General features: G+C 33.6%; 3 protein-coding genes across 3 annotated transcripts; all 3 read left to right on the forward strand.

The window, feature by feature from the left end:
• The first annotated feature begins 2,458 nt into the window (after positions 1-2,458).
• On the forward strand, positions 2,459-3,091 carry LOC145583442 (factor Xa inhibitor BuXI-like). Its single transcript, XM_081640675.1, has one exon. The coding sequence runs from the start codon at positions 2,459-2,461 to the stop codon at positions 3,089-3,091; it is 633 nt and encodes a 210-aa protein (XP_081496801.1).
• A 6,368-nt stretch (positions 3,092-9,459) lies between these two features.
• On the forward strand, positions 9,460-10,095 carry LOC145583443 (trypsin inhibitor 2-like). Its single transcript, XM_081640676.1, has one exon. It carries the CDS (start codon positions 9,460-9,462, stop codon positions 10,093-10,095), a length of 636 nt encoding a protein of 211 aa, XP_081496802.1.
• A 1,893-nt stretch (positions 10,096-11,988) lies between these two features.
• On the forward strand, positions 11,989-12,639 carry LOC145583444 (uncharacterized). The gene has a single exon (XM_081640678.1). It carries the CDS (start codon positions 11,989-11,991, stop codon positions 12,637-12,639), a length of 651 nt encoding a protein of 216 aa, XP_081496804.1.
• Positions 12,640-17,156: the final 4,517 nt, after the last annotated feature.

Consider the following 17,156-nt stretch of genomic DNA (forward strand, 5'->3'; position numbering starts at 1 on the left):
GTTCAGCAAAAGTACATAATCTCAGTTCATTAAAAATAATTTTAATTCGACAAAAATAAGGTGAAGTGTATAGGGCAGCTTACTTAGTAATAACATGCATGATTGAGGCAGGTTGTATATTATAGAAGTTGCAACAATAGAATTAAATTGTAGAAGCAAATAATTCGCATACGATATTTTCCGTTGCATTTGACAAAATAAAAGATAGCACAAAGACCACCAATCAAATACTAGTACATCTTGTCCTACATATATCACAATTTTGTGGTGGACGACAAAAGTTTTGAGAGAGCGTGGTTATGTAATTACCCACGTTTTTCTATTCATGTCCTTATCCATTTGTATGTTTCAACGAGAACGAGTGATGATCGATTCTCATATTAAAACCTTATCTACAACCTAACATTATCTACCAACTTCTGCCAAATTAAAATAGATCTGATCGAATTTGCATGCACCTTCAATTTGCCCACTTTCAATAATTTTTGATCTATCACAATAAGGAAAATAAATCGTATCAGCTAGGGGTGTTCAAAAAATCAAGATAATCAAAACCTAATCCAAAAATCGATAATATAAAACTTAAAATGCGAGTAATCAAACTAAAATATTATGGCTATTTAGGCCGGATTTTTTTTCACATTCAGGGCATGTTTGAATTGTGGGTAATATATTTAGGGGGTAATAAAAGTCAAACTTGAAAAAGCAAAAGTAATTAGGGGTGTTGTTGTAAAAGATATGATGTTTACAAATGAAATAGGATACTTGTGCCATGAGAAAAAGAGAGAGATGGAGGAATTATTACTCTCATGATGAGGGTAATAGTTACCCACCCTTCCCCTAGTGTAACTATTACCCCCAAAATGAGGGTATTGATTTCTCTTTCTTCACCTCACACCATACCATCACTACATAATTTTCTTACAATCACACCATCATTTTCTCCTTCTTTCCTATTTTCACATTCATTTTGCTTAGTTTGACTTTTATTATCCCCTTAATGTATTACCCCCAATCCAAGCATACCTCTCAATAACTTGAATGGAAGGATAATTGAACAAATAACCGAAACACTAATACATTAGTGATGTGTCTAATATTACATAATGATTTTACCATCATCTTATTGGTATTGTTTGAGCTTTTTTTGTGGTTTTCAAGACGTTATTTATTATAAATATTTGTTTTCAAGTGTTCTTGTAATGTTTATTGGTTTTATTTATTTATTTATAGGAATTAGCAGTTTGGAGGCATATAGATGGCAATGAAGAGGAAAGCCTGAACTTGGGAGCGCATTTGAAAAACTCCCTATACATATCTATCACAAATTTTCTCACATAGTATCCTTAAACTCCTTCTGTTTATTTATTTATTTTTTTTTTTTTTATTTTTTGCACCACTTCCTGTTGTGTTTTTTTTTTTATTTTTTTTTATTTTTTAATTTTATTTGCATCAAATCTATACATATTAACTTTATACTATATATAATTATTTCTCTCTCACTTTAAATCTCACTCAAATCTATATCTATATTATTATTAAAACTCCAAGGTAATAAGGAGTGTTATATCGTCATGTGTCATTTTTTTGTGTTATTGCGTCACATCATATTCCAAGCTTGCCATATAATCGAAGTGTAGTAATGTTTAGTCTTCTTGGGAAACTCTTCATTGGTTTAACCTCCATGTAGTAATGTTTAATTTAATTGAAAAATTCTTCATATGTATAACCACTACTCTATTTAAACTTCCTTCTTAAAAATTGCACAATAATATAATTTGATTGAAAAGCTTTACATAAGTGTAACCACCCTATTTAAATTCCCCTTGAAATCCTTAGTAATTGCACAATAATATAATTTGTAAGAAATTAATCATTACTCCATTTTTTGTGCATTAATTCATAAAATTGTAGTTACAGAGTAAGAGCAATAATTAATAATATATATTGACATCAAAATTAAAAAGATTAGATTTATCATTTGTTCTATATTAAAAAAAAAAAAAAATTATAGCCAAACCAACTAGCTCACACAAACAACTGACTACGTACTTAAGATCTCATCTTTTTTTTTTTTTTTTAATTTTTTTTTAGTGTCAAACAAGGCCAAAGTATAGTTTGACTAAAGTAATAAATTTATAATGAAATGGGGCATCGCCCGGGCCGATAACTAGTTAGTTTATCATTTTTTCTCTCTCATGGTCTCCACTACTATTTCTCACACACTTTAACTTTAATTTCATGGTCCTCACATTACTTTTTCCACAATAAATTGTTTATTCACTCACATTATTATACTATACAGTACTAAATTCATTCTCGTAAAATTCCGCGCAGTTGTAAGTGGTGCAATAAAAAAAACGGAAGGAGTAATATTTCTATATATACCGTCCCTCAAAATTACAAAAATAACCTAGTAAATCCTAGCTAGAAAGCTAAAGTAACACACAAAATAAAAATGGCTTCCTTCCTCCTCCCTACTGCTGCAATCATTACTCTCCTTCTCCTTGTCCTCTCTCCTCCTAGTGTCGCAATCGTAGATGTAGACGGCGACACACTACAAAATGGAGGGTACTACTTCATCCTTCCATACTCATCAAGCAATAATGGTGGCCTAATACTGGCACCGGCTAAGGAATCTTCACCCTGCCCTCTTTTTATAACCCAAGATTCGTCCAATAGCAAAGGTTTTCCTGTGAAGATCTCGGCAATTTTTAAAATACCGTATATCGATTCGACTGCACTTCCCATTGAGCTCTCCTTTGACAAGTACTTGGCCAGCTGCAATAGAAAACTACGTCTGCGGTGGTGGGTAGCTCCTAGTGATGCCAACGACAAATCGTACGTGATTGTCGGTACTAACGAGCCGTTCGATCCTACTTATTATTTTAAGGTTGAACGAGCTAAAACTGGTAAGAATGTGTACAACATTAAGTTTTGTCACACAATCGGGTTCGAAATCTTCAGAGTTTCGGCTAGGCAGTGTAAGGATGTTAGTATGCTTGATGATGGAAAATTGGGAGTCACTGAGGATAGGCCTTTTCCTGTTGTTTTTGAGAAATATTCTCCACAGATTGTCTCTTATGTTTGAGTTTGTCACTTTTGTACGTGCATGTGTAAATGTTTTAGTATGAGAGGGATGTTAAGTTTAAGATTAATAATTGCGCTTTGAATTGTCGTTAATTAAAATATTCTTTCTATAACTTTTACTAAAAAGTAGAATTAAAATAATTAGCGATACCCTGTAAAATATGTATTGGAAAACATAAAAAATACAATGTTGCAATTATTTAAATATATAAAAAAAATATAAAATTGACTCAATTATTTCATAATAATCGAAATGTACACTGGTAATCACTTGACTCTATTTGACTAAATTAAACCTTAATAATAACATACATGATTGAGGAAGGTTGTACATTAGGGAAGTTGCAACAGTATAGTAGCATTATATTGTAGAAGCAAATACTTCGCATACGATATTTCCCGTAGCATTTGACCAAATAAAAGCTAGCACAAAGACCTTGTACGTCATGTCCTACATCTACCACAATTTGTGGTGGACAACCATGAAAAATATAACCTAATCAGCTAGGGTGTGCAAAAAATCAAGAAATTCAAAATTTAATACAAAAATTGATAAACCAAACTTAAAATGATCAAAGTAATCGAACTAAAATTGTACGGTTAAACCGGATTATTTTCACATTCAAATATCAAACCGATGTATGTAATTCAACTAATGAAACACTAATGCATTAGTGATGTGTCTAATATTATATAATGGTTTTAACATCATCCCATTGCTCTTATTTTATGAAAATTTTATAATACTCTTTTGAAATATGATTACCATAATGTTTTAATGGTTATATAATTCATAATTGACAAATTTTTTCCAAGTAATTTATTATATTATTTTATTAATGGTATTGAATAGTATTATCAACTTTTTTTTTTTTTATTATCAAATTTTTAGTTTCATTTATGTAATTTTTATTCTTATTTTATAGTTTCTCAGATAAAAAAATATTTACTTTATGTTGAATAAAAATTTTCAAAATTTATATTTACATTGTAGATATTATAAGAGTAATTATGGCCATTTTATAACATGTAAAAATAAACTGATCATATTATATATCATTAAAATAATATGGTTGTCATTTTTTAAATGATTGTTGTAAAATCATCCCTTATTTTAGCTTATTTGAGATTTTCAAGGCCAAGTTTTAATATTTGTTTCTTGCAATGTTTATCCATTATTTTTATGTTAAGGAATTAGCATTTTTGGAGGCATATTCCCATTCACACAGAAATACCAATTAAGAGGGAAGCTAGAACTTGGGAGCGCATTTGAAGAACAATTGAATATTTGAGGCCCATTACTTGAGCCAAGAGATTATTGAACCCTAAAATTGTGCAGTAGTTAATGGTTGAGGTTGACCTCAGCCAGCACTAGTTCAGGTCGATGTCAAAATTGAACATTTAGTATAATAAAAATGAACATTTTCATACACAACATATTTTACAATAACTTTGTATTTCTTAATAATCATATGTTTGTTTTCATGCAGTATGATGTTCATTCTTATAAAATAAATGTTTATTTTCATGCCTTATGATGTTCATTCTTATAAAAATAATGGTTCATTTTATTTTTTTTTAATACAAATTTTTGTGTTTGTTCAATTGTATAAAATGTTCAATTTTTATAATAAAAGATGTTCAATGAACATTAGCGTTAATAGTGTTAGACATTAGCATTAATAGTGTTAGACATTAGCCTTGCCATTATTGGTCGAATGCAAGAGGATTCTGAACCTGCCTTTCACTTCTTCTCTCCTCCAGATCTAACTCATGTTTACACTCAAGAATTAACTCACACCCTTGCATTATCCATGGCAACGTTGCTGCAAACTGATGATGATGATGCTACTCTTCATAGGTCTCACCTAGGCCCCCCTTTAGGCACTAATTTTATTTATTTTCAGTACTTTTCTTTGTTTATCTTAGCTTAATTAGCTTGTTTGCTTTAGTTTGGTTCCTTTGGGTGGTCTTCATGTTTGCTAATTTTACTTCACTAGCAACATGGCAGACTTTTTTGGGTCACTACTTGAACTCCTATGGTTTCTTCCATAATGTAATATAATGTTTCGGTTCTTTGGTTAAAAAGAAATGTTCAGTTATATAATATTAAATGTACAATTTCTCTTTATTTTATTCTTATATTACAAATGTCCATTTTTATATAATGCAATGTTAAGAAATAAATGTTCATTTTTTTTTCTAGTAAATGTTCATTGCTAGGCGTGGCCTCAACCATCACTGGCTAAGCGCGACCTCATCCAAAAATTTGCGAAAATTGTGCAAAAGTTTAGTTGCATTCCGGCAACTAAGGCCGGGCTTGGTTGCCCGAGCAGGGGGCTAAGGAGGAGAAGTAGACCTTTGTACTTTGGCCTGATCATTACTCACTAATAAATCATTAATCAACAAAAAATCATCCTAACAGGTAATGTACAACAAATTGTAGAATGATGCCCAGAAAAAGTATACATTAATAATATGGAAAATATATATATGACCCCACAATGCAATATACTCCCAACAGCCTATTAAATAATAAAAGAATACCTTTATTTGATTCAATTTGTTACATATATTTTTTAAATTCAATTGCTTTTGTAGATCAGATGTCATACGACGATTTGTTATTGAATTCATATTGAAAATTCTACAGTAGTCACCATAATTTTTAAAATTAGACTACTCTAATTGAATGATTTTTGAATTATTTGAAAATGCTAATAAAATTAATTAAAATTCAGTTTTTTAATTTTAGTACGTAGTATATAATAACCCAAATATAATTGAGATAACTAATGGATGGCTTGGTTATTTATGCAGATGTAACCATGGAGCCTAGGCTACCAAAGAAGAGTGTATTTTTACAAATTTAACAAATTCATTGCAATATTGGTGGTGTTGAGTTAAACAATTAATCAAAAACTTAATACTGTAGTTGATTAAAATGTCATCCTTAATTATGATTAAAGGGACATTTAATTGATCTCCAAGTTGATAGTTAATTACACTGCATCACTAATTATGAATATATTGTGGCAAATTCGACTTCATTTATAGAGCAAATTTACGAATTATTTCCCTTTCGTGTGACATAACAATATAACATGTATACAAAAATCACCATTTCCTCAAACAAAAAAAAAAAAAAAAAAAAAAAAAAAATCATTAGAGTACAATCTTAGCTTGTCCCACATCTACCAAAATTGTGGTGGACATTTTTAAGGCGTACATAGATTATCGTCCACGTTTTTTTTTTTTCATCAAGGGGGTTGTTATTTAACGCCCACAAATTACTCAAAACGCCCGCAAAATTACAAAATAATTACGATATTACCCTTGACTCTATTTCTTACCCTCTTCAACTCTATTTCTTATCTTCCATCCCTTTCATAACTCTAACTCTCAAAATCGAGCTAAAGTAAACTCTACCACCACCGAACACCGCCACGGTTACCAGCATCAATTGTACACAAAACCGAGAAATTGAATGGTGATTCTATAATTTATGATCTTATCTACCTACATGAAAATATTATCCGTCGATTAATTCAATATTAAATACTTTGATGTCACTTCTTCCTCCCAAAAAAAAAAAAAAATGTTACTTCTTTACTCGGCTATATACAAAGTTACAAATGTACATTAGGGAATATTTTAAAATTAATATGATCATGTTAGATCTTATATTATTTACAATATACTTTATTAATATTAAAGTTTTAAAATTTACTAAAATTATATAACTAATGATAGTTAAATTATAAAAACAAGTATTATTTACTCATATTATTAATTTTAACATTTCAGGTATGTTCTCCAATATTTTTTTTTTCCTTTTTAGAGTGATGATGATGTGATTGTGATAGTCATTATGGTACAAATTTGGACCATAGATATTTTGAATCATTGATATAATCTTGTCCTACATATACACGTACTACAACTGTGGTGGAGGAATTTCCAATCACATACAAGATTTTTTTATTTTATTTTATTTTTACGCAATTGGTGATTCTTCTTCAAGTATAATATATTACCTTCGTTTCATATTTTTTTGAAATTTAAAATATTTTACAAATAATACCTAAATTGCAAAAAATATGAAACGGAAGTTGTACAAGTGTATCACTTTGATATACAAATTTATGTATTTTTTCCGTGTTTTAATAAGTGTTACACTTACCAAATGTAGTCATGTTTTAATAAGTGTTACACTATTTTTTTTTTTTTTTGACACAAAGCTATATTTTAGTATTATATCCTTTTATTTTTATGGTTCCCATCCAAATCACTACTACCTTTTTTTTTTTAATTTTTTTTCAATAAACTATTAACCTTAATATCTTTCTTTTTCAATTTTTTTTATTTCTCTAACTATCCTACTTACCTAATTTTTTGTTTATTTAAGTCAATTAAATTGCCTAAAATTATACGACAGTCAAAGTGTAACACTTATTAAAACACAGAAGAAGTATCAGATAATAAAGTTGAAAATACTTACATATGAACTCCATAAATATTGATATAATTATGAAACTATCATGCTAACTAGACATTTTTTTTGTTGTTGATTTATTAAAAATCTTATACTTATAATAAACAAAATTTTGTTTAACAAGGTGATAAATTGAGTGGACTCCCTCCAATTCAAGACTGTACCCCTATGTCTCATATTCGTTTATTATATTGTTAAACTATCCACTTTGATAACATATCTTTCATGTATTATTGGATAAGACACTTGATTGACAAAATTATATGAAAAAATTCCCTCCAAAATACTATATAAGGTAAAACAAATATGAAAATATGAAACTTTTCAACCAAAACAAATATCTAGATTTTTAAGGATTAACATTAAATAAATTAAAATATGAAAATTTTTAACCAAAACAAATATCAAGATTTTTAAGGATTAACATTAAATAAATTACACATGGCATTGACTGTTATGTTGATAAAAAAAAGTGTTGATAAACAATAAGTCTTGTGTAAGGCACATTTACGTTAGTTTTATTGTAATACCAGCAATATGAGAATAACTTTAATTCCTTTAGGGTAATTTTTAATTATAAATGAATTTGATTGTACTTTAATGACTATGTACTTTTTTTTTTTTTTTTTTTGAAGAATAATGATTGTGTACTTTATAATTAATACATGATATGAAGGCTAGTATGATTAAATTTAATACATTACTAGATTAGGCTCGTGCAATACACGATTTAAATATTATTTTACGATTTTAATAATATTATTTAGCTTATTTGTGTGTAATATGTACGTAGTACAAATAATTTAATCAACATCTAATAAATTGAGAAATTAATAAAGAATAGAAGCCCCAATTCATATAATCTGTATAAAATATATGGAGTAGGAGAAAAGATAATGTTTATAAGAAAATGAAATAGTCTGACCTTCCTTAACTTTTCCAATCGAAATTGCATAATTAGTCAATTTAAATATAAAAATCTGTTTGAGAAATGTATAATTAATTTATCATTTTCAAATTTTTATTTATGTTGAAAAAAAATAATGATGTCATTATTAGTTTTGGCGGGAAATTTTTTTATAAGAGATTGACATGTGGAAAGTAATGACATCAGCGGTAATTACTTTAGTTATATTTATAGATAAGTGTTTATTAAGGTAAAATGTATGCTACAAAAATGGTAATTTTTATAGTATATTACAGATTTAGTGTTACTTTAAATACTTTTAGGGTAACTTTAATTCGTCTTATAATAAAATATATAAAAGTCTGCCTTAATTAAAAATATTTTGTTGATAAAAAATATATATATAAAGAGGAATTCGCAAAAATTTCATACACTTATTTCATATGTTATATATGAATCGGAGTAATATTATTATGGAGTACTACTTGATTATTAAACTTTTCTTAAAACAACTTTAATAATAAGGTAATTAGCAAATTAACTTGTTATGTTAGGCAATATAAGATAATAAGCTTATTTCTTTTGTACGTAGCTAGTTTTTCAAAGGTTAGCTACTAAGCTTGGTTGTGATTAAAACGAGTCTTAATTCTTTGATTTGTTTTTAAATTTAATTTTATTGAAATATCAATTTTTTTTTTGGCAAGTTTTTTCTCACAAAGCTAATTTCATTTTATAACTCCAATGGTCAAGCTAGTAATTAGAGAATTTTTTTAAATTCAAACAAGTTCTTAACTATAACCATTGAAATGCTCAAACAATATTCTATCCGTCCCATACTTCTTAAACTTCCCAAAAACTCCCTACATTATCGTCACAAAGTTCTTATAATATTTCTATAAATGCCATCCTGTCCTCTTGCTACCAATCCTCAATCATCCCTCAAAACTCAACAAAATAACCACAAAAAATGGCTTCCATTCTCATCCCAACTGCTGCAATTACTCTCCTTCTCCTTGTCCTCTCTCCTACTCCTAGTTTTGCCGCCGAAATCCTAGATGTTGACGGCGACGAACTACCAAACGGAGGGGAGTACTACATTGTTCCATACTCACCAGGCAAAGGTGGCCTAACAGTGACACCAGCTGAGGACTCTTCACCTTGCCCTCTTTTTATAACCCACGATGACTCGTTCACTAGCGGCTCGCCTGTGAAGATCTCAACCCGTTTTAGAACCATAAAATTCCTTAGGACATCATATCCCATTGAATTCAACTTTGAAAGAGTCTCCACCACCTGTAATAAACCATTGAGGTGGTGGGTAGCCCCTAGTGATGCCAACAACAAATCGTACGTGCTTGTCGGCACTGACGGGCCATTCAAGCGTAGTTATTCATTCTACATTAAAAGAGCCGAGTCTGGTAAGTATGTGTACAACATTGAGTTTTGTCACAAAATCGAGTCCGAAATTTTCAGGGTTTCGGCTATGGAGTGTAAGGATGTTAGAATTCTTGATGATGGAAAATTGGGAGTCTCCAAGGATGGGCCTTTTCCTGTTGTTTTTGAGAAATATTATACTCCAAGGATTGCCTCTTATGTTAATTAGGTTTAATTTGTCACTTTTGTATGTGTATGTGTATGTGTACGTGTGGCTAAAGACCTAAAGTCCATGCATGAATAAATTTTTCCTTTGTTGATGAAAAAAGAAGATTTGTTATTAGTTAAAGGGAACTTTTCCTCCTATTTATGTCATAATATGTCTTTTAATAATAAAAAAAATGTGTCCGTATTATATTGATGGGTTTGGTTAGGTTGTCATGACATCTACAACGACATCGTCTTGTCAATTGTCCTTCCACGACATCGTTACATGTTTTGAGTTTTTATGGGAAATTTTTAATAAATTGTAATTAATCTAATAGCTTGTAGTTTTTATGTACAACATCTGGTTTGAAACAACAATTTTTGTTTTAAATGCTCAATATTATTTGTATTACTAAGAAACTTAGTCAATTAATTTATGATAATGCCCTTAAATATTTAGCAAAGTCACTATTTAAAATACCGAATGATATACATTTAGGAAAAGATTGTACTTCGTATATAATAGATTAATAATAGACATATACCTTGTTTACATAATTTGTAAAATCTATACCCTAGATCCACTACGAGTCTTAAAATTAAAATAACCATAATCAATGAGTAAAATCATATTCCAAGCAAACAATTCGATCAACTCCGTTGGACTATAACTAATTGCTTGATTATGTAGATGTCAAAATTAGATTTCTAGTTAATACAAGTATGAAAATAAAAAAAAAGTATATTTTCACAAATCAAACAAATTCATTATTAAAACATTGATTGTGTAAAGAAGAACAATTAAGAGGAAATTAAACTTCACAGCTGATTTAATTAAACTTAATAGCTGATTTAATTAAACTTAACAATTGTCATGCATCCTTAATTAAGATTATAGGGACATTTATCGCATTGAGTTGCAGGATTAATTGTCTATTTATAGAGATTTTGGACGATTATGATCTTCACATTTTCCTAGTTCTATAGATATTGTAGGAGATGGTATCATAAAGAGTAAGAAAAAACCATAAACAAGTATGCGAACTATTAATTATGGAATAAGTTTGGAACATCTTAATAATAAGAAAATAGTGTATATAATAAGTTAATATTATAGAAATACTTACTCTATTTTATGTAATCATCATGTACTCCCTTTCCTAATTAAGTTCTACTCACTTTTTTTTTTCATTTTTTTTTTAACTTTAATCGTTATATGGTATCTTTTATTCACTTTTTATCAACAACAACCCCACTTTGTGGAGCCTCTCTAAATTGTATAAATTCTTAATCCTTTCCTCTATAAAGAAAAAGTAGTCACATGCATATTCTCTTAAAAATAAATGGATTAATGAATAATCCATTTTTTTTAAAAACATCACTTGCATTTATTCGAATTTTTTAGGTGAGTTTATTTCCTATAATATATATTATATATTGTGCATGTAAACGAGTGGATGATTAATTTATTATAATAAAAATACAATGTGAACCTTGAAAAAGATAACATGTGTGAGAGATTAAGGATCATTAAAGAGAAAGAAAATATAAAATATTTAGAGTGAGGTTAAAGAAGAGGCTGAGTTGCACAAAAGAACAGAAATAAGATGAGAGAGAGTGAGGTAGAGAGAGAAAGTGAGAGAGAAAAACAAAGAGTGTTAGTACCACTCGACCGGCCGCCTGAAAACCAGTAGAAGGAAGCTACCAACAGACAAACCCCTCTTTCCGCCACCAAATCCTACCTTCAGTCTGTCACCCAGTCTACCTCTATTACCATCCCAGCCCATATCCTTTCCCAATTTCCTGCCTCCCCCCTTCAGATGTTGATCTGTCAACCCATCTGGTCCTCCTCTTATAAGGAATTGACCTAAACCCAATCCTATCTCCCTGGATTAACTCAATCATTTTCAAAACCATGGGCAAATCCTTCTCCTTCCAGTTCCTGTTTCAATCCCTGTCTAAAGCATGGAATCTGAAACCAGATGCTCAGTTCTATACCCTAGGAAAAGGCTATTATAACCTCCAACTTCGATCCAAAGAGGAACAGTTAGCTATAATCGGGGGCGGACCCTGGTTTGTAGGTAAACATCTCGTCCATGTCCAACCTTGGACGCAAGGATTTCGAGCTTCGAAAGTGAAAATCCAATTCTTCCCTATCTGGATTTCTTTACCGAAACTACCAGTGGAATTCTACAACCTCTGTGTTTTGGAAAAAATTGGAAATACAATCGGCACATTTGTCAAGATTGACATGTCGCAATTTAAATCTAATAGAATGCAGGAAATTAAGATGCTTGTTCTCATGGATTCAGATGCAGGAAAGAAATCCTCAATTTGGATTAGGAATCACTGCCAGAATATAGTCTATCTTGATAAGCTCCCAATCTGCTCTTACTGCAGTGCTTCCGACCATAAGAAAGTTGCTTGTCCTAAACTGATTGCCAAAACAACTACGGTCACCTCAGACCAAGGCCCCCGATCATCGGAAGCTATGGAGGCTGAAGTCGAAGAAGATGGTGAATGGATTCCTGTATTAAGTAAAAAGGCAAAGAAGCGAAATTTCTAATTCTGGAAAAAACTCCTCTCACCAGAATTCAAACCTATTAGCACCAAAAGAGAGAGTGGCCCAATTACCCAATAGGCCCACTCCAAAACCCATGTCAAACCCTGACCCATTAGGTCATGTTGTGGTCCAAACCTCTCAAAACTCCCCAGCCGTTGGATCAAATAATCAGGATCCTCTTACCCCAGCCTTTGGATCTTCCCCGTTTTTAACCATTGATTCATCTCCTTAAACCTCAACCATTGGATGTTCTCAAAGTGAACCTTCTGGAAACAACTTTTTAAAAAACACAGCACCTCTCAACCCTACCTCACAAAGTTAGCCAGACTAATTTAATATTGCCACCACCTCCATCCCTTCCAAATTCCAAAATCCTTTCTCCATTACAAAAACCCAACCAAAAGCTTTCCAAAAACATGGTATCATCAAATGAGTCCGACCAATTTTCTGAAGGGGACTGTCCGTTCCAGTTCGGGAGCGAATCGGAATTAGAAAAAGTGGCGATAGATGTCGCCTCGGCTACTCCAACACCTACTCAGATTCAACCGCCTAAATCCAAGATACTCCCTGCCATTCCAACCTCTGCCGCTGCCACTGCCACTCCCTGTTCTGACGGAGGTAGCAAAAGTCACTCCAGATCAAATTGTTTGTCTCGACCCGACAATTCCCCAATACCGAGAATGGAGGGTCAATGAAATGGATTTTCTTCTCAAAACCCTTCAAAATGGCTCAAGCTCACGAATTCTCAGATCAGACACTTCATCCTCAACCCCCAATTTGTAGACGCACCTCACCAAGAGCTAATGATGGTGCACAAACCAGAATGCAGCATTTATCCTGCTCACCTCCCAGATCTTCAAGTCCTTAAAGCAATCTGTCCCATCTTGGAGGCCTTTATGCGATGGTGGCTGACTCTAGCTCAAAAGGAGAACCTCCCTTGGGTTATACATCCTCAATTGGCCTTCTTAGTAGATCCCACACCAATCCTCCCTCAATTGCGAACTATCTTTACGTTGACCTCCGAGCCAATCAAGTTGACCATGGCCAGTATAACGGACTCTCTGATCATCCTCCAGATCCAAAGGGGGACCCTGCAACTACACATCAAAGCAACCTGCGCCAAGGATGTGGACTCAGGGGACTTCCTCATGGAAGCAACCTTCAAGATGTCCAACAACCACCTTTTCAGCATTCTATAGAATAAATTTCTTCATCTGGGCCCTCAAACCAGCCACAGAATCTAGAAGGAATTCCTTCAAGACGGATCACTACCTGAATCCATAATCATTATTGCTTGGAATGCAAGAAGGAGTGCTCGTGGAACATTCATCCCCCACGTTGAACACATCATTGCTGAACACCATCCTGACCTCCTTTTCATCTCTGAAACTAAGGCCTCCAAAGCCCATACTCAACACATAATTAAACCCCTACCTTTTGACAAACACTTCCTAGCCGAACCCGAGGGATTGTCTGGTGGTATCTTGCTACTCTGGAACTCTGCTTCCATTGATTTCCAATCAGTGGGCAGAGATCTTCATGCGGTCCATGGAATGGTAAAGGTAACTGATTTCTCCTTTTTTTTTATCTCTGCAATTTATGCTAGTACTAATTTTAAGTCTCGTTGTGATACTTGGGCTGATTTGATTAAAATTAATGATAATATCAACTTACCTTGGTTAGTGATTGGTGATTTTAATGAGGTTACTTTCCAAGCTGAAAAGTTAGGAGGTAAACCAGTCAGAGTTAGAAGAATTAATAAATATGTGGAGTGTATGTCTACTTGTGGCCTAATTGATGCTGGTTTTTGTGGAAATAAGTTCACTTGGTCAAATAAAAGAAGAATCAGACCTATTATGCAAAGGATTGATAGAGCCTGGATCAACTCTGAGTGAATCCAAGCTTTCCCCTAAACTTCTGTCCTTCACCTTCCTTGAGAAAGTTCTGACCACTGCCCCATTCTGCTCTCCACATACCCCCTAGTAAGCACCACCCCTGTCCCTAAATTATTCAAAATGGAATCCTTATGGTACTTGCACCCTGGCTTCAAATAATTTGTGGACAGTAGTTGGACCAGCCTCAGTGGCTCCCTCACTGATAAACTCTCTGCTATAACCCCATCAATATTAACTTGGACTTCTGAAAATGTTCCTAGCTTTAGGAAAGTCATTAGACAGACCTTAAAAAGATTGGAGGGTACCGAAAAAGCAATTGAGTCTGAACCAACCAACTAGTTTCTCCATAACCTAGAGTCAACTCTGTGCTTTGACCTATCTAAGGCCTATTTGGATGAACAAGCCTTTTTGGAAATTAGGTCTAGAATAACCTGGTTAAATGAGGGTGATAGAAACACCAGCTTCTTCCACAAATCTGTCCTAATCAAGAGGAGGAGAAACATGATTCAAAATCTTAAAAACCAAGTAGGGGAAGAAATTCCTGAACACATGCTGTCTAACCATGTTTCCTCCTTCTTCTCATCCCTATTGTCCAGCAAGGGTTGCCTCATACCTGATGAGCAACACCCTGTGCCCCACCTCAGCATTGCTGCCCCCCCTTCTGTTGGAGAGATACACCAGGCTATCTTCTCCATGGGTAAATTCAAGGCTCTTGGGCCTGATAGGTTCCATCCTTTCTTCTTTCAACAACATTGGGCCACAATGTGGCTTGATTTTCTTAGCTTCTGTCAGACCCGGTTCCCTTCTAAGTCTATCCCCACAGGAGCAAACAACACCTGCATCTCTCTAATCCCTAAAATCCAACACCCTGAGTCCATCTAACAATTCAGGCCCATAAGTCTTTACAACACCTCTTATAAGATCATCACCAAAATCCTAGTCAATAGGATACGGCCCCACCTAAACACCATCATCTCCCCAAACCAAAGCAGTTTCTTACCAGGCAGGGGGTGTGAAAACAACTACATTGCAGCTTTTGAGATCCTACATTCTATGAAAAAGAAGTCTAGCGATAAATCTTGGTTCACTATCAAAATTGACTTAGAAAAAGCATATGACAGACTTGAATGGGACTTTATTCAGTTTTGCCTCACTAGAACTGGATTTGATGAAGACTCGATACAAATTATCATGCACTGCATTTCAAACCCTGTTTTCCAAGTCAAAGTTAATGGAGTCAACTCCAATAACTTCAATGCCTCTAGAGGCATTAGACAAGGGGACCCTATGTCCTTTTACATCTTTTTCATCTGCATGAACTACCTGTCCTTTATCATTGAGTCTGCTTGCCAGGAAGGCTCTTGGAAGCCTTTTAGGTTCATAAAGCATAATACCCCTGTCTCCCACCTTATGTTTGCTGATGACCTGCTCTTGTTTGGTGAGGCCTCCCCTACTACCCTAGCTAGCATGCAAGCCACTCTCTCATCTTTTTAGGATGTCTCTGGGCAGTGTATGAACACTGCAAAAAGCAAACTTTACTTCTCAAACAATGCCCCCCCTTTCATCAGAGATCTCTTCACCTCCACCCTCAGCATCTCTGAGAGTGATGATTTGGGTATATACCCGGGTTTCCCTCTCACTGACAAAAGACCAACCTTTTCCCAGCTTAGCCATATCACTAAAAAGCTAAACTCCAAATTAATTGCTTGGAAATCCAAAAATCTTTCCAAGGCTGGTAGAGCTGTCCTTATCAAGTCTTCTGTTGCTACCATTCCAGCCTTCACCATGCAGATCATCCTTCTCCCTAAAAAACTTGCTTCCAATATATACCAAATCTACAATAGATTCTTTTAGGGGTCAACTTCTGAAAAGAGGAAAACCCCTCTGATTGCTTGGGCAAAGATCTGCTGTCCTAAGGATTTGGGAGACCTAGGCCTTAGACTAACCCAGCTGTAAAATAAGGTGCTCATAGCTAAGCTAGGCTGGAAAATGCAAAATTCAAAAAACCTCTCTGCCATCCTGATAAAAGAGAAATATTGTCATAAACAGACCCCAACCAAGTTCAGTAATGGATCCCATATTTGACAAGACATAGGAAAGGGATGGGACCTTCTCACTTCCTTCTCCCAATGGGCTATAGGTGAGGGTACTACCTGTTCCCTCTGGCATGACAATTGGACAGGACTAGGAACTCTAAGAACCTTAGTTCAGGGCCCCCTTATAGAAGAGTAGGACACCCTATCTGTCAGCTCCATCATCTCTGAGGGGAAGTTCAATCTCACCTCTCCCCACCACTTTCTTCTCCCTAATGTCACCTCCCGCATCCACAGTATCATTCTCCCTTGTTATGGTGATGACTAGATTTTCTCAGCCATGGGCAAAGGTGACTTCTTTGATACCAAAACAGTTTACCTTCAGCTGTGGCACCAACAAAATGGCCATCAACACCCCCCCAGGACCATGTTTTCCAATCTATGGCACCTTCACATCCCCCCATCTGTTAAATTCTTCCTTTGGTTAGGCTTATGGAATAGGTTACCCACTACAGACCACCTCCATTCTAGGCACATTATAACCTCTAGATCTTGCAACTTCTGCCCTGGTATCCCTGAAACCATAACCCAT

Source organism: Chenopodium album, chromosome 15, assembly GCF_948465745.1.
Source record: "Chenopodium album chromosome 15, dcCheAlbu1.1, whole genome shotgun sequence".
Classification (NCBI taxonomy): Eukaryota; Viridiplantae; Streptophyta; class Magnoliopsida; order Caryophyllales; family Amaranthaceae; genus Chenopodium; species Chenopodium album.

What these genes read in the sequence shown, in the direction of transcription:
- LOC145583442 (XM_081640675.1), top strand. Translation starts at nt 2,459, where the DNA reads ATGGCTTCCTTCCTCCTCCCTACTGCTGCAATCATTACTCTCCTTCTC.
- LOC145583443 (XM_081640676.1), top strand. Translation starts at nt 9,460, where the DNA reads ATGGCTTCCATTCTCATCCCAACTGCTGCAATTACTCTCCTTCTCCTT.
- LOC145583444 (XM_081640678.1), top strand. Translation starts at nt 11,989, where the DNA reads ATGGGCAAATCCTTCTCCTTCCAGTTCCTGTTTCAATCCCTGTCTAAA.